The sequence below is a fragment of the Myxocyprinus asiaticus genome, chromosome 17, assembly GCF_019703515.2.
Source record: "Myxocyprinus asiaticus isolate MX2 ecotype Aquarium Trade chromosome 17, UBuf_Myxa_2, whole genome shotgun sequence".
Taxonomy (NCBI): Eukaryota; Metazoa; Chordata; class Actinopteri; order Cypriniformes; family Catostomidae; genus Myxocyprinus; species Myxocyprinus asiaticus.
In genome coordinates, this window is record NC_059360.1 from 15,657,025 (window position 1) to 15,679,128 (window position 22,104).

The following is a 22,104-nucleotide window of genomic DNA, read 5'->3' on the forward strand; positions in this document are numbered from 1 at the left end:
GTGACTTATTTCAACTGCAAAAAAACTTGACACGGCTTCATTTTGAAAAAACTTCCCTCGTGAGCTGTTGTAAATAACTGCACATTAAGAAAATTATTTTAGCAAATAGCAGAAAAGTGGAAAGGAAATGCAATATTACTGCTATATTAATGCAAAAGCATTTTATTTACTGAGTCACAGGTGTATAACATTGTTAAATAGCGAATTCATACACATTTGTCCAGAACACAACAGAAATGGTGATACATACACTATATGGACAAAAGTATTGGGACACCAACACATTACACCTACAGGAGCTTTTATGACATCCCATTCTAAATCCATAGGCATTAATATCGAGTTGGTCCCCCCTTTGCAGCTATAATAGCTTCCACTCTTCTGGGGAGGCTTTCTACAAGATTTTGGAGTGTGTCTGTTGGAATTTTTGCCCATTCTTCCAGAAGAGCATTTGTGAGGTCAGACACTGATGTTGGATGAGAGGGCCTGGCTCGCAATCTCCGTTCTAGTTCATCCCAAAGATGTTCGATAGGGTTGAGGTCAGGGCTCTGTGCGGGCCAGTCAAGTTCTTCCACACCAAACTCATCCAACCATGCCTTTATGGACCTTGCTTTGTGCACTGGGGCACAGTCATGCTGGAACAGAAAAGGGCCTTCCCCAAACTGTTTCCACAAAGCTGGAAGCATAGAATTCTCCAAAATGTCTTGGTAAGCTGAGGCATTAACATTTCGGAAAATTGAAAAAAAAAAATCTTTGTTTGGTGTGGAAGAAATTGACTGGCCTGCACAGAGCCCTGACCTCAACCCTATTGAACACATTTGGGATGAACTAGAACCTAAATCCTAAAACTATTTTCAGGTTTAAATTAAATTTTGAAACCCAGATATTTTAGTGTGGTCTCAGACTTTTGGACTCCACTGTAACTGCTAGTAAAGTTTTGAATAATATGTCACAAGACAATGACATCATCCTTTACCTTCTCACCCACAGGCCACAGTGCAGCCTGAAAAATCTTTGCATAACTGACTTCACAGACTTCCTCTTGCCTTTCCTCAGACTGTAGTATGTCAAATTTCTGCTTGGCTGGAGCTTCAAGAAAGGGATGAGTGGGGTCACGCTGCAGAACAGTAAAGAAGGAAATCTTCATATTGAACATGCAATATAATGTCTACTACAATTAACAATATAATGATGGATAGATGGATGGATAAATAATGGATAAGATGAATGGATGGATAAATGTATGATAAATGTATGTAAGGATGGATAAATATATGGATGATGGATAAATGGATGGATGGATGGATGGATAAATGATGAATGGATGGATGGATAGATAGATGATGGATGGATGATGGATGGACGGATGGATAAATGGATGGAAGGATGGATAGATGGATAAATGTATGTATGGATAAATGGATGAATGGATAGAAGGATGGATAAATGTATGGATTGATAAATGGATGAATGGATAGATGAATAAATGTATAGATGGATGGATAGATGGATAAATAGATGTATAAATGTATAGACTGATGGATGAATGATAGATGGATAAAAGGATGGAAGGATGGATAGATGATAAATGTATGGATGGATAAATGGATGAATGGATAGATGAATAAATGTATAGATGGATGGATGAATGGATAGATGGATAGATGTATAAATGTATAGATGGATGAATGATAGATGTATAAATGGATGTATAGATGGATAGGTGGATGGATAAATGCATGGATGAATGGATAAATAGATAAATGGATGGATAAATGTATGACTGGATGGATGAGTGGATGGATGAATGGATGGATAAATGAATGGATGGATGAATGGATAGATGGATAAATGAATGGATGGATGGATGGATGAATGGATGGATGGGTAAATGGATGAATGGATAGATGGATAAATGAATGGATGGATGGATGGATGAATGGATAGATGGATAAATGAATGGATGATAGATGGATGGATGAATGGATAAATGGATGGATGGATGAATGGATGGATGGGTAAATGGATGAATGGATAGATGGATAAATGAATGGATGGATGGATGGATGAATGGATAGATGGATAAATGAATGGATGATAGATGGATGGGTGATAGATGGATGGATGGATGGGTAAATGGATGAATGGATAGATGGATAAATGAATGGATGGATAGATGGATAAATGGATGGATGGATAAATCAATGAATGGATGGAATAGATGGATAACTGGATGGATGGCCTGATAAATGGATGGATGGATGGATAGATGGATAAATGAATGGATGGATGGGTAAATGGATGAATGGATGATGGATGGATGATAGATGTATGGATAGATGGATAAATGGATAGATGGATAAATGAATGGATGGATGGACAGATGGATGGATAGATAGACAGACAGATAGATAGGTGTATTACCGATTGAGTAGGATAGTCTGTTGGAAAGGAACAGTGTTTTGAACAGGAGGCAGTGCTCTTGAGACGTCTTTGCAATAGAGTGGAGAAGCGGCGTCTGCAGTGATGCTCTGACAGCAGGAGTGAGACAGTCTCTCCCAAACACTGACAGAGGTCTCAGCAAACTTGATCAGGAGAGATTGAGACTGCATTTAACAGAAGAGTACAATGCATATCAACAATATTACCGTTCAGTAATGTTAATTGGTGTATTGTATAACATAATGAACATTATAGTGTAGCGAATGACATAATGAATCTTATATGTAATGGCTATTTAAGTAGCAGATAAAATAGAATAAAGGCTAAATAAACTATTTCTATATAGAACGAAAAACAATAAACTAATTTCATTACTTTAGGCAAACGTCTTCACGAATTCTAGCAGACATTAGAGATTTTAATAGCTTATTTCAGTGCACATTAACTTTAAGAGTCGGCAGTACCTAAAATAATGTAAATGAAAGCGTTTTGATCTTGTAAACTTTTAATGTGCACATTTTAAACCTGAGAGACCTCTTGACAAGGTGGTCACAATCTTTACACCAGAGATTCAGAATGAGCTTTAATGCCAAGTATGCTTACACATACAAGGAATTTGTCTTGGTGACAGAAGCTTCCAGTGCACAAACAATACAACAATAAGACAGAGATAAAAAAATAAAATAAAAAAAAAAGCAAATAGATTTGTTTATTTTCTGAGATAACAACCTCCGCGGCTCTATCATTGGAGAGAGAGTAATGGTCAACTAGCGTGTTACGACAGTAAGTAAAATGTATTTATACTGATATTAAATGAGCATAAAGTGTAGCTATAGGTATTTAAATTGTATCAGGTGTAATTTCGAGATTGTCCTGCAGGTGTCTGCATAAGTCTGTGTCCTTACAATGTACTTAGCGCTGTACGATTACTCCAGAGCACTCGTTGATATACGAGCATTTTCAAGTACTTAAATTACGATGCTTTTGGGAAAACGGGCCGCAATACTAAGATGAATCTTAAGATGGATTCTACGATCGACTTAGGCTTCCAATGCTTCTGGGAAACGAGGCCCAGTAATGTTCTTTTCAATAATAACACAGTGCTGTCGAGTTTATCTGTCTAGTCGCGCCATCTTGTGGATTTAGGAAACAAGGTCAATTTAAATATTTGGTGACTTGACAAGGCTAATAATAATAATAACAATAATAAATTCAGAAAATGGTTAGTCAATATCGGATGAACAGATAAATTAATAAGTAAACAAATAAAGTTATTTGTGGACTAGTTGGTAACAACAGAGTGGTGGCATGATTGTTGCAGAGAACTGTAAAAATTACAGTCAGAGAGAGAGAAAGAAAAAAGTCAATAAGTCCCTGCCATGCATGAAAATCATCCATATAACCTTGCTATATTGAATTAATGCTTGTTGTCTTTAGCAGGACCATCCGCTGTCTTCACTGATCCTGGAAGCTTTAATCTCGACCCACAGAGTCAATTTTGAAAACGAAATATTAAAATGCACATCTGATGAAAGAAGCAGTGATTGTGTAAAATAAATATATTGTTCTGCAAAACAAAATGCAGTCATTATGTGGTGAATTAAGTTGTACATTTAAGAAAATATTTTTCAATATTCCCAGCGAGGTAAATTACTTACATTTTTAAAGATACGCACAAATATAATGAAGTGGCAATGAAGAGCAGCACTATACAGTCACATTTCAGCACTGTCACATGGACAGCGACTCTCTTAAGTAGCACTTAAACCTTGTCCTTGCACGTTCATGTTAAGAGCAGTTTTGGGAAACGCACGTAAAAAATAAGGAACATTCGTAAAATCGTTGGTAGAAAACTCTCTTAACTGCTAACTACTTGATCTGTATAGATGTATTTCATAATGAATATTATTCTGGAAACAGTTCGATTGTCGATCAGGTTGTATTTTTTTTTTTTAAATGATTTGGTTTTGAATCACTCAAGCTTTTGTTGTTTAAATAATTATTTTAGTTTAATTTATTATTATTTACATTTCTTATCAATTATGTAATTGATTTTTTATTTTATTTTGCAATGTACATGTTTTGTTAGGTTTTGTAATTGAATGTTTATTTTGAATTTGATTTGATTAAATACATATGACATTAAATGCCCATTCTTTGTGTCTTTTTTAAGTACTCCTTGTAACTTTAAAGAAATCTTTGAACAGGAAAGAAATCAAATGATCACATATAGGTCTAATATAGTCAAATGGGTAACACCGTACAATAAAGTTTCATTTGTTAACATTTGTTGACTTGAAAAACAATGAGCAATACATTAACAGCATTTGTTAATCTTGGTTAATTTTAATTTCAACACTTACTAATATATTTTTAAAATTAGAAGTTGTAAATGTTAACATTAGTGAATAAAATAGAAATTAACAAAGAACAATGTTTTATCCATTAACATTAACATTAACAAAGATTAATACATGCTGTTAAAAAAAAAAAAAATTAATTCATGAAACCTACTGTAACTAATGTTAACACATGAAACCTTATTGAAAAGTGAGGAAAAGGCTAAATGTTTTAGTAATCAAATCAAAATTGAGGTAAAAACAGCACATTTGAAATCTAAAAAAGCAAACAAACGTAAGAAATGATGCTCCAAACTATAGATGGTGCTAACACTGCATTGGTCCTGAGACTGCTGTGGCTCTGCGGCTCTGCAGATGGACGTATCTCGATACACATTTCAAAATCATACGATGTTATTAAATATAAAAATAATATACACCTTCTGGTGTTGATATGAAAAATTAAAGTGTGGTTTATAAACGACAGAGGAAACGGATCGTGGGGATGAAGAAAGTTCTCTTTTCCGCTTGTGTATCCCCTGCGAGGTTCCACACCTTTCTTATTAAATATTCATGAGGTACGTAAGGAACTCGTAAGCACTCCTCATTACTATGCACATATCCAAAAAGGAATTTATGATATCTGAAATGACCATTTTAACTAGTAAAAATTACATTTCAACATGTAACAATTCCTTTTTTACATGTAAGAATTCAGTTATAGATATCAAGAATTATGGTTTTTACTGGCTGAAATCCCATTTTTGATATCAAGAATGTATTTCCGCGAGTGATGACGTCATTTTTTATATCAATAATTCACGTTTTTACTAGTGGAAATTTAATTATTGATATCAACAATTGGCATTTCCACTAGTAAAAATTACATTCTTGATATCAAGAAGTTGAATTCTAACTAGTGAAAATTGAATTGTCGATATCAACAATTCATATCCTGCGAATGAATAAAAGTGAATTCGGCTTGCCATAAATGCTTGAGCTACTGTGGCCGGTTGAGACAAGCAAAGGGGTTGAGAGAAAAGCGATGTAGAAGCGTCAGCTCTGTTTTAATATGACTAAAAACAAATACATCGTAACTATATCTAGATATAGAGAGCTATGAAGGTTATTTAACTGTGCATAGTAATCATAATATTTTAACATTTAAATGTACTGTCTTTGAAATCACTGACAACATTTTTTTACACAAAATATATAACTGAATAATGTATATAAAAAAGTTATAAAAATTATTATAATGTTACTATAAGATACATTACTTAATATATAACTTGTATTATATATTAATATTATATACAAACGTAATATATATTCCTCATAGTGAAACATTACAATTCCTTGTGTTATCCACTTATAAAATGACACATGATGATCTACTTTTACCTTTATGTTGTTTCTGTTATAATAAAAAAAGAGAAGTAAAAATGTGTTTCGGGCTGCCCTTTCACCATGCAAACCACGGGTTCTGACAAAATACCATAGTTCCTATAGTTACTGCTACAGTAAACTACCATCCACTGCCGTCATTATAAATAAATAAATAATTAAATAAATAAATGACAGTTTGATCATATGACAGTTCAGTTGGTGAAAGCACATTCAGAGGATTTCTGGAAAAAAAAAAAAGAAATTACATTTATGCACATTAAACTCAAATACACACTGCACGTTTACATCAAAGTTGTGCAAAGCTTTTTATTCCAGCATACACACTGGAAATTGTCAAAATGTTTTTGTTTTAAAAGTAATATGTGGCACATCACAAGTTAAATACAAGCAATAATGCAAATCTACATCATACAAAGTACCTTGAGGACCCCAGGTAATAAAGAGTAGTGGCATCAAGAAATAAACACAATATGTGAACAAAATAAGCATAATCCAGCATAGGGTCCAAAACCCATTCAGTGCTATGGCTTAACTTAATATCTGGTGCAATATATATATATACTACCGGTCAAAAGTTTTGAAACACTTGACTGAAATTTTTCTCATGATCTTAAAAATCTTTTGATCTGAAGGTGTATGCTTAAATGTTTAAAATTAGTTTTGTAGACAAAAATATAATTGTGCCACCACATTAATTTATTTCATTAAAAAAAAAAAAAATTTTTTTTTAAATTGATGACTTGGACCAAATAATAAAGAAAAGCAGCCAATAAGTGCCCAACATAGATGGGAACTCCTTCAATACTGTTTAAAAAGCATCCCAGGGTGATACCTCAAGAAGTTGGTTGAGAAAATGTCAAGAGTTCATGTCTGCAAAATCTAGGCACAGGGCGACTACTCTGAAGATGCTAAAATATAACACAGTTTTGATTCATTTTGGATTTTGTTTAGTCACAACATAATTCCCATAGTTCCATTTATGTTATTCCATAGTTTTAATGACTTTACTATTATTCTAAAATGTGAACAAAAATTATAATAAAGAATGAGTGTTTCAAAACATTTGACCGGTAGTGTGTGTGTATATATATATATATATAAAACACATAACAAAAACAAAACAAAAAATACTGAATACTCTTACTCTCCCAACTCCCAAAAAGAACCCTAACTCTGTAACATGGTCAGTATTAAACTGATTTAAAACTGTAATGTAGAAAAGTGCTGTGTCTTCATTCATTAAACATAGTTGATAGTATTTTACCATTACATAAAACTTAGGACAGTTCAATAAAAGGATTGTCTAAATAGAAAATATCATACAAAATATGTGCACCTGAAAATGGCTCATGTTTTTATTTTTATTTATTTTTTTATTTTTTTATTTTTTTACTTTACTATTTATTTTTTGATTCTGTGTCTACATTATCATGAGGTCCAGATTTCAACCCAAAGATACACAAAAGCCTGAGCTGATGTAGAGGTGCTCTGGTTTGTTGGAGTGATTTGGGAAGTATGTGGTAACATCACCAGCCAGCATAAACAGGCTCGGCATTACAGGGGATACCGTAGAAGCGACCAGGTGGTCTGACTTTTCGCAGGAGTAGTGTCTGAGCGAGGGATAGCTCACTGTCATTATCTCTTCTCCTTCGCAAAACCAACATAATGATAAAGAGAAGACCCACTGTGGAAAAGAGAAAAAACTCCTAACAACCAGCCTCAATCTTTTATCTGTGAAATTGTACTTGGTTCGGGAACACATGTTCATTTGAGAGATGATGTAATGTAAATGTTCATACCTCCTCCTCCAATAACAAGCAGTGCTATGGTAACAGGAGCAAGTTCACATGTCTCCCCTGCCTTTCTGAAGAAGGTCTCCATGCAGTAGCCAGGGGCCATGCTACCCTCAGGGCAGAAGGCATCAGAGGGGCATTGGATTGGATTTACATCAGGACTCTGGGATATATTGACAAAGGCACATTTATTACATATAGTAACCTAGATTACTAATATATAGTATATATATATATATATATATATATATATATATATATATATATATATATATATATATATATATACACACACACTGTATATATATATATGCTTTCTAAAGACCACAAATCATGAGAATTATCATTTAAACCAAAGTTGCTATAACAAGTATAAGGAAACAATGGCTCACAGGACAGTAGTGGTTTTCAGGACACAGGTCACAGTTCTCCTGACCCCAGCGGATCTGGTAGAAACCACTGCTGCAAATCTGACACATCGTTTGATGGGACGGCTTGTGCATTCCTGTCAACAAACATCACCATAAGTGTACTGTGAAAAAAACAAAGTGACTTACTCAACAAAGACCTGCATTCATCTACTGAACTATGAAAAACTCCTTTGATCATAATGTACATCATATTTACAGAGTAAGTTTTATGCGCTTAATGATGTAACTTCTATATTTAATCTCCATAGTCTAGTCGAATTATTTGATTGAAGCCGTCTTTCATTATTTTGCATGTTCACAGGTAAATTATAGGTGATTGGTGGGATGATACAAGTAACATTTGTTTGGAACTCCATATACTGAGATAGCTGAGTTATATAAGAGCTTGCAGTTTAGGTTTTCATTTGATTGGCTGGAATGAGAAGTTACCTGGGCGACAGGGTGTACATTCTTTGGCAGCGATCTGTAGAGCTTCTGAGCCTGCAGGACAGATCTGACACTGGGCACAACTGGAGGAACTATCAATAGATAAAAAAAAATAAAAAATAAAAAATAAAAAACAATATATATATATATATATATATATATATATATATATATATATATATATATATATATATATATATATAAGTTATGGCAGTATTCTGGCACTGTAATGGCACCCCTATGACACTGGAGTGCTGACACACTAAGGAACCAAAGCTCAGCATTCAATAAGTCAGAAAAGCATGTGATCTGTTCTAGAAATGGGGATGTTTACTGGTTATGAAATGGCTGGTTTATTCATAAACTACAAGTAACTTTCAAAGCATAAACAAAAGGCTATTATTAAAGAAGTAATTCATGCAAAAATGAAAATTCTCTCATTATTTACTCACCCTTATGCCTTCCCAGATGTGTATGACTTTCCTTCTTCTGCTGAACACAAATGAAGATTTTTCGAAGAATATATCAGCTCTGTAGTTCCATATAGTGCAAGTGAATGGTGACCAGAACTTTGAAGCTCCAAAAAACACATAAAGGCAGTATAAAAGTAATCCATAAGACTCTAGTGGTTAAATCCATGTTTTCTTAAGCAATCCAATCAGTTTTGGGTGAAAACAGACCAAAATGTAACTCCTTTTACACTATAAATCTTAACATCTGCAGTCTGTGTGATCATAATTTTAAGCTCGATTACACTTCCTAGTGCCATCGAGTGCTCTGAGCATGTGTCAAGCTCGAGGAAGTGTGATCGATCTTGAAATCATAATCGTACCTAGAGACTGCAATGACAAGATAAACAGTAAGAAATTTGTTACATTTTGTTCTGTTCTGACCCAAAACTGATTGGATCACTTCAGAAGACATGGATTAAACCAATGGAGTCTTATGGATTACTTTTATGCTGGCTTTATGTGCTTTTTGGAGCTTCAAATTTTTGGTCACCATTCACTAGCATTGTATGGACCAGCAGAGCTGAGATATTCTTCTAAGAATCTTAATTTGTGTTCAGTAGAAGAATGAATGCCATACACATCTGGGATGGCATGAGGGTGAGTAAATGATGAAAGAATTTTCATTTTTGGGTGAACTATCCCTTTAAGAGTGATCTTATTATAATTAAAACAGTAAAAACAGATCAAAACAAAATCTGAATCTACAGTATTCTTAAAGTACAGATATTTGATAGAACCAATAAAATAAAATAAAAAAGTATTTTATTAAACAAAATTTAAACAATGTTTTCTCATTAAAATTCTTTAATATTCAGTGTATATTATGTATTTTTATAGTTTTTTCAGCTACTGTATTTTTATGACAACTTTCAGAAACGGAACTTACTTGCAGTACGTGCCTTGTGGACATGGATTACAAGATGTTGAATTTTGCAAAGATGTGTAGAAACCTGAAGCAATAATAAAAAAAAAATAAAAAAAAATAGCAAACAAAAACATTTAGACTATTCAGTTCAAAATACAAATTTCAGATTCCATTTAGCACCAGTGTCTCATAAATGTTTGATGTATACTTTTTAATATTTACAGTAGTCATTTTATATATTATATTTGATAATAACATAATATATAACTTTATATAATAAAAATGTACATGTTTTTCCCCCAAGTCCCCTCAATATCTCAGTATGTACTGTAGTTGTTGTTGTGTTTTTGTTGTGTCTTCCAACCCAATATGTGTCAATTAATTTGCACAAACCCTGGCAATGTATATGGTTTGTTGTTATGTTTTGTTTTAGCGCACAATGACAATTAAATCACAAAGAAATATTACATTAAATTTTAAGTTGCATGATTTTGGCTGCACAGTTATGCCAAAAATCATAATTGTCTATTTTTTCCCCTTGACAGTATTTAAATTAAAATAATTATTTTGTTTCGAACACCTGCAGGCAACACATTCAAAAAAAGCTGAGTACTGTGTACCAGAATTTATTTACTGCTTCACACTGGGCCTCTTAGCATCACAAACAAAACTGCTTCTCAAATGTATAATAAATTATACAGAAAACAAGCAACAGAACAATACTACAACACTCCCATCATCTAATAAATAAACAACAGAAGAGAATCAAATGGAATGCTGTATGCAACATCTTTCATGAATAGTTCTCAGCAGCAGCCGAATTCATAATCTTGATTTTATATTATTTATTAATTGTGCAGCACTATATCAAGTTAGAACAAAAAATGTAAAAAACAGACTTATTTATACTTTCTTAGTACAGTAGAAAATGGTTACCTGGTGTGCAGGCCCTACAGGAGACAGAGCCTGTGCTGTTACTGTAAGAACCAGTGGGACACGCCTGACAAACAGGACTTCCAGTGGAACTAAAGACAAAGTACTGTTAGAGTCCAGTGCATGAAAAAGTGCTTGTGCTTTAGATAAACAACAACATATTAACCCTTTCTATTCTCACTTGCTGTAAAACCCAGATGAACAGGGCAGACAACTCTGCTGTCCTGCTAGAGGTTGATAGAAACCCTGAGTGCAGAAAAGACAAGCTCCAGAGAACATACACAGACCATCCTCTGGACAACAAGAACACAGCAGAGTCTCTGAGAAGACAAAAAAGAGAAAGAGTCAACTTCTTCATTTTGGATGAAGGTTGAAAATTGGATACAACTTTTCTACCTCTGTTATTACATGGGATTTTGTACATTTTGGATTAATAAAGGGCAAAATTAAACTTTAAAAAACATTAAATCATTTTTTTTTTTTTTTTGTTATCAATAAATGCATATTTTTAAAAACATAATATTTTCTCAGACCAGTAGTTATTGACTAAAATACACAGATGAGCCAAAACATTATGACCACTCACAGATGAAGTGAATAATGTTGATCATCTCCTAACAAGGCCACATGTCAAGGTCTGGGTAGACGAGATGGTTAGAGAACAATCAGTTCTCTTAGTCAATGTGTTGAATGCAGGAGAAATGGGCAGGAGTGAAGACCTGAATGACTTTGAAAATTGCCACATTGTTATGGCCAGATGACTGGGTCAGAGAATCTCTGAAACGGCAAGGCTTGTAGGGTGCTCCCGGTCAGCAGTGGTGAGTACCCTCTAACAGTGGTCTGAGGAGGGACAAACCATAAACCTGGAACAGGGTGTTGGGCGCCCAAGGCTCATCGATGTGGGAGGGCAACGAAGGCTATCCTGTCTTGTCCGAACTGACAGAAGGTCTGCTGTGGCACAAGTCACGGAAAATGCTAATGATGGTTACTGGAGGAATGTGTCACAACACAAAGTGCATTGTACCCTGCTGCGTATGGGGCTGTGTAGCCGCAGACCGGTCAGAGTGCCCATGATGACCCCTGTTGACCATCAAAAGTGCCTACAATGGGCACACGAGCATTGGAACTGGACCTTGGAGCAGTGGAAGAAGGTCGCCTAGTCCGATGAGTCGGCCGTGTACGTGTGCGCCATTTACCTGGGGAAGTGATGGCACCAGGATGCACTGTGGGAAGACGACAAGCTGGTGGAAGGAGTGTGATGCTCTGGGCAATGTTCTGCTGGGAAACCCTGGGTCCAGCCATTCATGTGGACGTCAATTTGACACGTGCCATCTACCTAAACATCGTTGTAGACCAGGTACACCCCTTCATGGCAATGGTATTCCCTGATGCCAGTGGCCTCATTTAGCAGGATAATGCGCCCTGCCACGCTGCAAACATTGGTGTTGCCCTGGCCTCCAAATTCCCCAGATATCAATCCGATTGAGCATCTGTGGTATGTGCTGGACCAACAAAACTGATCCACGGTGTCTCCACCTCGCAACTTACAGACTTGAGGGATCTGCTGCTAATTTCTTGGTGTCAGATACCACAGGACAACTTCAGGGGTCTTGTGGAGTCCTCTGCGGCACGCGGAACGCGGCACTACAGCATATTAGGAAAGTGGTCATAATGTTTTAGGTCATCAGTGTATATTATATTTGTAATTTAATTCTAATACACATATTACTTTCATTTGTAATGAGATATATTTTCTTGTGGATATTTGCCTTTATGTTGTATCTAGGTCTACATGTGGTTGACACTTTAAAATAACTATCATACTGTATATGGAGGACCAGGACTGCCAAAATACAAAATAAATATATCTTTAAAGAAGTGTAAAAAATGAAAATAAGTGTACATATAAATAAATAATGTTAGAATCTGACATAAATGAGCATTTATACTTTTATTTCCTTATTTATGTATCATTGTATTTATTTATTTCCATATCAATGTATTTCCACATGTATTTATTTCCTCATTAATATTTTTCTACATTTATTTTAACATGTATTTATTTCTACAGTTATATTTCTGCATGTATATATGTTCATATTTATATATTTCCACATGTATATATATCCACATTTATTTATTTCTACATTTCTCTGTCTGTATGGTAATGAGGGGTATGCTTTCCACTTCAGGCACAGTAATTGAGCTCAGAGTGCTCCAGAGTGAAGTTTGGAGGCCACAGTGACATCTTTTGGTTGAAAAATTAAATGCACAGATGGGTGTATACGTGCATTAAGAAATTGTAAAATGTACATGTGAGTCGAGAAAGTCAAAATGCAAAATGACCAAAATCTTATATCCCTAATGTTTAACTAATTTTATACCTCTGTAACTCTGTGTACCTAGAGCAGGGATGGGCAACTGGCGGCCTGCGGGCCGTATACGGCCCTCTGTATCGTTGAATAGGGCCTGCTTGTTCTTAGCAGACCTGCTGATCCCTCTAGGATTCTAGCATGCAACATCTTACACTTGCTCATCATTTATAAGGTAAATTGAGCAAAATATTACCTCAGCTTGTCAGCGACATGCTGAGGTGCACGCTATTGTTAATGTACGCAGGTGGAACCCATGTCTTTTGTTTGCCTGGATACGAAATCTGTCATTAAAGATTTCAATTTGATTTGCAAATACACCATTGATCAAGTGATCAAAGAGGCGTACAGTATGAGAGATACATACACCAGAGCTGCTCTCCTCACAGATGTAAAGACCCACAAGGGTAAATAAAATACAAGGGTAAAAGTCATCAAAAGTTTTTACGAAATCCGTGACAGTGCGGGAATCACCAAAGACATCTAATGCTGTTTCGCTCGTGCTTGAAATGAAAAAGTTGTTATAAGAGGGAGAAACTTTGAAGAAATGCGCGATTGAGATGCCTGACTGATTGTTGAAAAGTCTTGCGAATAGAGAGAATGTTCTCTGACGCACGGGACTATTCGGTCCGTGCTTGTATGTTGTGGTGCTGAAATGTTTAGTATTAATGCACTGAAATGTTATGTTCTTGTATCCAGTATTGTTAGGTGAGGTTGAAAATGTCTGTTCATTTGTGTGTTTGTCTGTTGCAAATGTAGACAATGCAAATGAGATTAATTTTCTTGAAAATGTAAGTCTGAAGTATATTGCTTGTCAGTTGAACATGAATTTGTACATGTGAACGGCATGTTTTAGTAAAAACGCAAGTTACAAAATAATTATATTGGTTTTTATAAATATTTTTAAATAAAAATTGTAATATAGCTAACAAAATATTTAAAAGAACATTGCATTAGTTGTGCATACATTACCCACAATAATGAGGAAATTGAGTAAAGGGGTGAATATTGTTAGAGTGCGGATTTGTAATCCGGCACCTTGGTAGAATGGAGAAAAAATTTTGGCCCTCGCCCCCTTCATAGTTGCCCATCCCTGAACTAGAGTAACCGTACCTGTACAGACTTTGAAAAATCCTGGCTGGGATTTCTAAAATGTTCGGGACGCTGCTGAATACTTTGGCAGATAAATTAAACAGAAACTCAACTTCAACAGATCTGATAACAGATATTGAATTCTATTTCATAGAATTCTGTAATTTCTGCCATCACACTTATGTGGTTTGATACAAAATGCTTCAGAGCTTGTATTGAAAATGTGAAGCACACTGTAAGGAAAAAATGATTATGAACTTTTATTGAATTACAATCAGGCTACTACGTAACTAATAATGTCCTTGAACATCACTGAACCACCGAGAATGGTGTTAAAGCTTTGGCATCAAATCTAACCACACTCATCAAACATTCAGTGTTTAGCAATGTAACTTTATTTTTAGTTTTAGGTTCAGTAGCCTTTTTTACTTCATAGCCGAGGTGTGTTTTAGATTTGATAAGCAGGCACATTAACTACAGCGTTAACAGTAACTTGAATTGGTGTGACTCCTACCATTTTGTTTTTAATTTGACAATTGTGTAGAAAACTGACAACTGTATAGAAAAATCAGTGCAGTTGAGCATGTATCAGATATGTCTGTATATATAGAGTTTAACCTAGACTTGCCACGATATCATAATTTTCACACTGGTGCGGTGTTCACGTTCAAACCGACTAACACCGGTATTACCGCTGGTTGGACGCTAAGTGGTACTATGGGGTAATTTTCATTAAGCAATATCTTACACAATAACACAAGGCAGATTGATTTCAAATTTTAAACTTTATTTTTACTCATTTTAATTAAAAATTCAAATGAAACTGAAAAAAGTGCAATTAAGATGTGTGTTAAAGGTGTTAAAGATGGCTTTTCAACAGATGTGAAGGGCAACATCTCTTTAGCAGCGAACCTATTTCATTCGCGCATACTCTCCATTATGGGCTACCGGTCAGATATTTCGTTGTCCGGCAAAATACATCACTTATTGTGGGTTGTTGCAGGTTTAATGTTGATGTTTTATTACCTTTCATCCCAGGACCCAGTTTAGTTGCTTCGGAAGGGTAATGACTTTGAATGTGTGTGAATAAATTTCATTTTGTTCCCTCCTAGGGCTGGGCAATAAATATGTTCACGTTATTTTTATATGCATAAAAAAAAATCACAATATCCAATTACATCATCAACCCCCCGGCTGAGGGATCGGTGAATATTCTTGCTTTAGTGATTTTGCATTGAAAATTAAATAAAAAAATTAAACCAATGACAATTCTAAATTCAAACTGCACTTCAAAGGAAACGAAAAAGTAATTAAAATAACGAAGAGGTAACCCCCCCCCCCCCCAAAAAAAAACATATATAACCACCTTTCCATTTACCGTCATGCAAGTATCCATCGACAACAGGCGGAAAATTACTAATACAAATTAAGATCTAAAAACAATTATAAATGTAAAAATAATAATTATAATGATGATAATAATCACTGAAATATAAATCATGGTTCGAGTTGAACATGTTTTTGTATTATTTTATGATTTAATCACAGATGTATAGGCTATATATAAAGTGACCCTGCAGTTGTGGTCATAATGAACAGCTCTGTGGAAATAAAGCAAACTGAACTCAGAGCATCTCTGCTGGTCTGAGGTCATTTGCAGCATTCTCATAGATGATACTATGCTTGCAAAAAACTTTCAGAAGATTGAAACAAAGAAAGAGTGAGAACCCTTTACATATGCGTGATCCACGAGACTGCACACCTCCGAATCATCTGTTCTTAAAAATATAATAAAGTGTGTTTCTTCAAGCGCGTCTGTGTGTCTAAAGCATTTCTTGTGTCATTCCAAATCCGAGACATCTTACAGTTGCCCACCATGCACATTATATTCGCTACCTGCATTTAAACGTCTTCTGTCAGTGAGCGCCTGTGTAATTTGATACGTTGGTAAAGAATATCTGGCTTTCAATGCGTAATTTAGGTTCATTTATCATGGGTCACAAACTCTTCATTAGGCAACTATTCTTTATTTAAGGCTATTCTATTCGTTAGGCTATTGTATTGATATTGGAAGTTCCATTCATAATGTTTCCCCCTTCTACCCGGTATAAAATTTCACACCGGTGTTGTCCCTTGTACCAAGTAAAACTGGTTACCCTGTACACTGTGGCAACCCTAGTTTACATAAACTCTATTTAAACCAGAGACCTTGCTTTTTTGACACACACACACACACACACAGTTATGATGTACAGAAAACAGAACACATTGAGCTCAAAATGATCAAATGTCAAAATGTTGTTTTTTTTTTTGATAATACAAGTATATCTGTACCTACAATATATGAGAGGTTGTGTTAGTGTTTCACTGTGTAATGTACAGTATGGAGTAGACAGGTGCATGCGTAAGATCTGTTTGAATGAGAGACGCTCTTTATTAATCAGTAGCCCATCCTTCAGTATGCAAGAGAAGTCTCTTGAAAAATCGAAATATGCGTTATATTGTTAAGCATTTCAATTGTCACACTCAGTTCTGCCTCCTGTCACGTTCTCCAATCAAAATTGTAGTGGCAACCCTCTGTTACTGCGTGCCATGTAAAATGCCCTGAAAGGTGCATGTCAACTGGTGCGGATCTGAGTGGGCGCACTGCGCATCTTGTTTAATATCAACTGTGCGCAATTTTACAGCGTGCAATCCTATGATTCCCGTGAAATATATTGATGATCTTTCCCATCATCGTACATTTACATGATGATTTTTTGACCGTATTATAAGGAAAGCAATCACAGACAATACATACTTGCTGTAGGCCAACATATTACAGACGCGCCCCAAAGTGGCAACTGAGTTGTTATTTTTCAAAGTCTGTACAGGTATGGTTACTCTAGATACAAAGTGTTACAGAGATGTGAAATTAGTTTAACAGTAGGGATATAAGATTTTGGTCATTTTGCCCACCTACAGTATAAGTCATTCATTCAGTACAGACAATTCATTTCCTATTTGACTTTCTCTACTCACAGGTACATTTTACAATTTCTTAATGCACGTACACACCTATCTATGCATTTCATTTTGTCAATCACAAGATGTCACTGTGGCCTCCAAACTTCACTCTGGAGCATTCCGAGCTCGATTACTGTGCCTGAAGTGGAAAGCATGCCCCCTCATTAACATATAGACACAGAAATGTATAAATAAATAAATGCGGAAATAAATAAATGTGGAAATATATAAATATGAACATATATACATGTAGAAATATGAATGTAGAAATAAATACATGTTAAAATAAATGTAGAAAAATATTGAGGAAATAAATACATGTGGAAATACATTAATATGGAAATAAATAAATACAACAATACATAAATAAGGAAATATAAATACTATTTATGTCAGATTTTAACATTATTTATTTATATGTACACTTTTTAAATTTTTCACATTTCATATATATATATATATATATATATATATATATATATATATATATATATATATATATATATATATATATATATATATATTGGCAGTCCTGGACCTCCATAATCATACCGGTTAAACTCAAATCTGTGCAATATTAGATTAGTTTATTACACAACAGGTAGTTCCGGTCCTCTAATTTGATTGGCCAAGTGGTGTTCCATTGTTGATATTTAGTATAACGGCACTGGGACTGGTTTCTATTACTCCACTTGGCCTTGTTCAATGCATTCCAGACCAGAGTATATGAGTGGTGTGGATCGGAAGTGGAACGGGAAGCAGAGTTGTGCGTTATGGCTTGGACAGAGGAACAGATTTTTTGAAAGTCAAAGTGCCTGTGTTTTCTCTCAGGAAAAGGAAAATCCGGCATGAAGCTGTAGTGGAATGATTACAGCAGAATGCTTTGAGTGGGAAGCGGAAATTTCCCTCGCTCCACTCCATTCATATGTTTTGTTCCAGACAAGCTGTCAGCCTGTGCGTGGTTTGGTGACACACAAAGCTTGATGCTTTTCCTTCTTTTGGAGCTATTTTCATTGCCTGAGAAAAAAAATACACAAACTAACTAGCCAAATTTTGTCTGAAATACAAGGTCCGTGATATGAACTTCTTGTTTGTAGAAATGTTATATAAAAGCAATATCACACTGGCAGTCATGCTGTTGTACTGAATATCAGCACAGCTGTGATTTTTACAAAATCCCTAAACAAAGACCAACATGATCAAGAGTAATTCCTCCTTCAACTTTCAAACTACATACACCAAACTTGGCACAGACCTTCAGACTGTTCTGACTTATGAACCAGGTGATCAAAATCCATCCAGCCATCTATCTATATAGTTACACCTCTTCCACATCAGGAGAAACACTCACCATTATCGGAATAAAAGCCGGAAGCACAGGCCTCGCAGGTGGACGTGTTGAGTCCAGAGCAGCTGGCAGCTGTAGTGGTGGGCATGCTGGGAGTGGCAGTGGTCACGTTTGCACTGACTGTGGTGATTGTCACAGCAGGGCTGAGGGTTGTCTGACTCATCACCACTCCTACACAATGACATAGGAAAAACTAATAATTGAAACATTGATGTAATGGAGTGGTCTTCAAGCATAATTTAAGCAATAGTTAGCCCAAAAATGAATGAGTTCTCTTGTTGTTCTAAACATACAGTATGTATGGCTTTCTTCAAATGAACACAAAAGATATTTTGCTGTATGTCTCTCGGTATAAACACAAATGGGATTCGAGAGCTATGGCAACTTTTTTAGTGAATAACAGCCTACATTTTGGTCTTCATGCCATGGAAAGCTATCGTATGGCTTAAGATGACTTGGAATATAGTGCACAAGTTGTATGCACTACTCTTATGGTAATTTTAAGGTGCTTTTTGTCCTTTGTCGAACTTGACAGCCATAGTCCTCTTTCATTTTCATTGTATGGAAAAGAGCAGCATGAACATAGTGGAAAAAGTCTCCTTTTGTGTACCATGAAAGAAAATAAGCCACACAGGTTTGGAGTGACATGAGGGTGGGTAAATTATTTTTACAGAATTTTCATTTTCATGTCTCTAAAACACTTATATGGTCAACTATAATGGACACTAATCCAGTATCGAGCAACATTTTCAATATCAGTATAGTATCAATAGTTCAATCCTTTCACTTTCACATTCTGACAGGATTGACAAGGATTGAAATATTGATCTGTTTCTCATGCAAAGTAATTGCATCGCTTCAGAATACATATTAAACCACTGGAGTCATGTTGATTACTTTTATACTGCCTTAATGTGATTTTTGGTGCTTCAAATTTCTGGTCACCATTCACTTGCATTGTATGGACCTACAGAGCTGAAATGTTCTTGTAAGAATCTTTGTTTGTCTTCTGCAGTAGAAAGAAAGTTATACACTTCTGGGATGGCATGAGGGTGAGTAAATGATAACAGAATTTTTGTGTGAACTATCCCTTTAAATTGACAGTAAATTGGATAAACATCACAAAAAGTCAAAAAGCTGTTAAAACGATATGATGTCTTGCTCACTCTTGCTCAAAACTTCTCGTCAAGGTTAGTTTAAAAGTCTATTGTAACAGAATCCCATGAATCATGCTCACACGTCTTGTGACTTTGTGTGTTTTTATTGCCTGTTGGCCTACACACTGTAAATGGCCCCACGCAGTTGTTAAGTACAAGCAGTAATGCAAACAGAGTGCTTATTGTAAGTGTAATCACATTAGGCATGAGGCAGTGACAGAACCACCCACTGAAGCAATACAAATATTTTGAGGGTCATATGACTTGATTTAACTGCAGAAATACTTAGAACCAGTGAGGGAACTAGGTACTATTTTTTCATGTTTTCTTTTCCATGCTCTTTCTATTTAGAAAGACCAATACCTACTTGTTAATGGAATATTTCAGCTCCCTTCAACACATTCTACTGATTTAAAATACAGAAATGGACAAAGTTGACAAATAACATGGATATGATTTTTTTCCCCCTACATCACAATTTTAGGTTAAAATGAACATGTATATGGGACAGTGTATATTTTAGGTGCTGTGACTGGTCAACATTAAGTTTTTTCTTTTAACAATTTGAACAATCTTTTAGTTTTTTTTGCAGTTTGTTTAAATAATACTGAGTGTAACTTTAAAAATAAAATACCAACATTCCTAGCAGTTTCTTAATAATTTGAGATCATAAATTTGCAAGCATAATAATTATACAAGAATTATTAAAATGTTCATATGCTATAGTGTTATAATGCTCATATGGAGGAATAGTTATATTATAAAATGAGTCACTACAACATGTTGAAAGCCAAAGGAATTTCAGATGTTGTAATATTGAAACTCACCCAAAACACAAGCGGTGGCCAGAACAGACAAAACTCCCAAATGCTCCATGATCCCACGGTGACTTACTTCAAGAGTCACCACATCTGTTTATCGATGTGAATTCATCACGTTACATAAAGAGTTTTGGTAAAACAGTACACATGTGTGAACTGTCGAAGAGTTCTTCACTCATTCCCTGATTCGGTGTCTTATCAGTGTCATATGACAGCTCAATCATGTGATCTGTTACATTCCTAAACAAAGGCAAACTGAAACTTTCCTTACTACTTACTCGCTACTGTCTACAGACACTATAAAAGGTGTCTTAAACTAAATATGATACAAAAGAAGTTAATGGTAACATTTTAATTGAGCAACACGTTAACCAGTGTTTTTGTGCGAACACTGCTTTAAGAGTTAAAATGTTCTAGATTAGAGTCACTATTGAAATTCCACCCTTCAAACAGTCATACTGGACCAAAGACCTCCAAAAGTTACCATGGTTTTCAACTAAATATCGTAGTAACCAAAGTTTTTGTTACTAAAATAAAACTTTTTGAAGGAACTCCCATTTTCATTTATTATAATTTTAAGGCCAATTCACACTTCCCAAACAAACTCCAACATTCTACAGTTGGCTGCAGTTGGATTTAAAATGGTGAGACACATAAATGACATTATCATACCGGCCCAACAAATGCCAAAAGGAAAACACATTGACCCAACCAAACCCCACAATCGTGTTTGTTGGTGTTTGTTGGGGCAGTGTGATTTGGCCTTTACGGTAGAAACAATAACTAACTGCTATGGTATTTTGACTATCAGAAGACCATGAAAAATTATTACAAATTATGAATATATATTTATATAATATTATTGTAATTTTATGAAATTATTTGTTTCACTTTGAAGCTCAAAGAAACACATAAAGGCAGCATAAAAGTAACCCATAAAACTCCAGTGGTTTAATCCATGTCGTCTGAAGCGATCCAATCGGCTTTGGGTGAGAACAGACCAAACTATAACTCCTTTGTCACTATAAATCTTGACATCTGCAGTCTCATTGGCAATCATAATCTCACCTAGCTCTATCTAGCACTCTGCTCATGCGTCAAGCTCTAGAAAGTGTAATCGAGCTTGAAATCATGATTGTGCCTAGAGACTGCAATGG

At 35.1% G+C, this 22,104-nt stretch overlaps 1 protein-coding gene across 1 annotated transcript; it reads right to left on the minus strand.

Moving 5' to 3' along the window:
- Window positions 1–5,940: 5,940 nt before the first annotated feature.
- Window positions 5,941–21,133, minus strand: si:dkey-21a6.5 (endosome/lysosome-associated apoptosis and autophagy regulator family member 2). The gene is made up of 9 exons (XM_051722369.1): window positions 20,954–21,133; window positions 18,973–19,140; window positions 11,333–11,471; window positions 11,155–11,243; window positions 10,240–10,303; window positions 8,845–8,933; window positions 8,377–8,489; window positions 7,991–8,147; window positions 5,941–7,875 (listed from the first exon to the last, which is right to left on the minus strand). The coding sequence occupies exons 1-9, from the start codon at window positions 21,000–21,002 to the stop codon at window positions 7,718–7,720; spliced, it is 1,026 nt and encodes a 341-aa protein (XP_051578329.1). The 5' UTR covers window positions 21,003–21,133; the 3' UTR covers window positions 5,941–7,717.
- Between the last annotated feature and the right edge of the window lie 971 nt (window positions 21,134–22,104).

What these genes read in the sequence shown, in the direction of transcription:
- si:dkey-21a6.5 (XM_051722369.1), bottom strand. Translation starts at nt 21,002, where the DNA reads ATGGAGCATTTGGGAGTTTTGTCTGTTCTGGCCACCGCTTGTGTTTTG. An exon ending in CCACAAGGCACGTACTGCAA is followed by an intron (nt 8,934 to 10,239) that starts GTAAGTTCCGTT and finishes ATCTATTGATAG; the next exon opens with TTCCTCCAGTTGTGCCCAGT. An exon ending in CTGAAAACCACTACTGTCCT is followed by an intron (nt 8,148 to 8,376) that starts GTGAGCCATTGT and finishes AATATATCCCAG; the next exon opens with AGTCCTGATGTAAATCCAAT.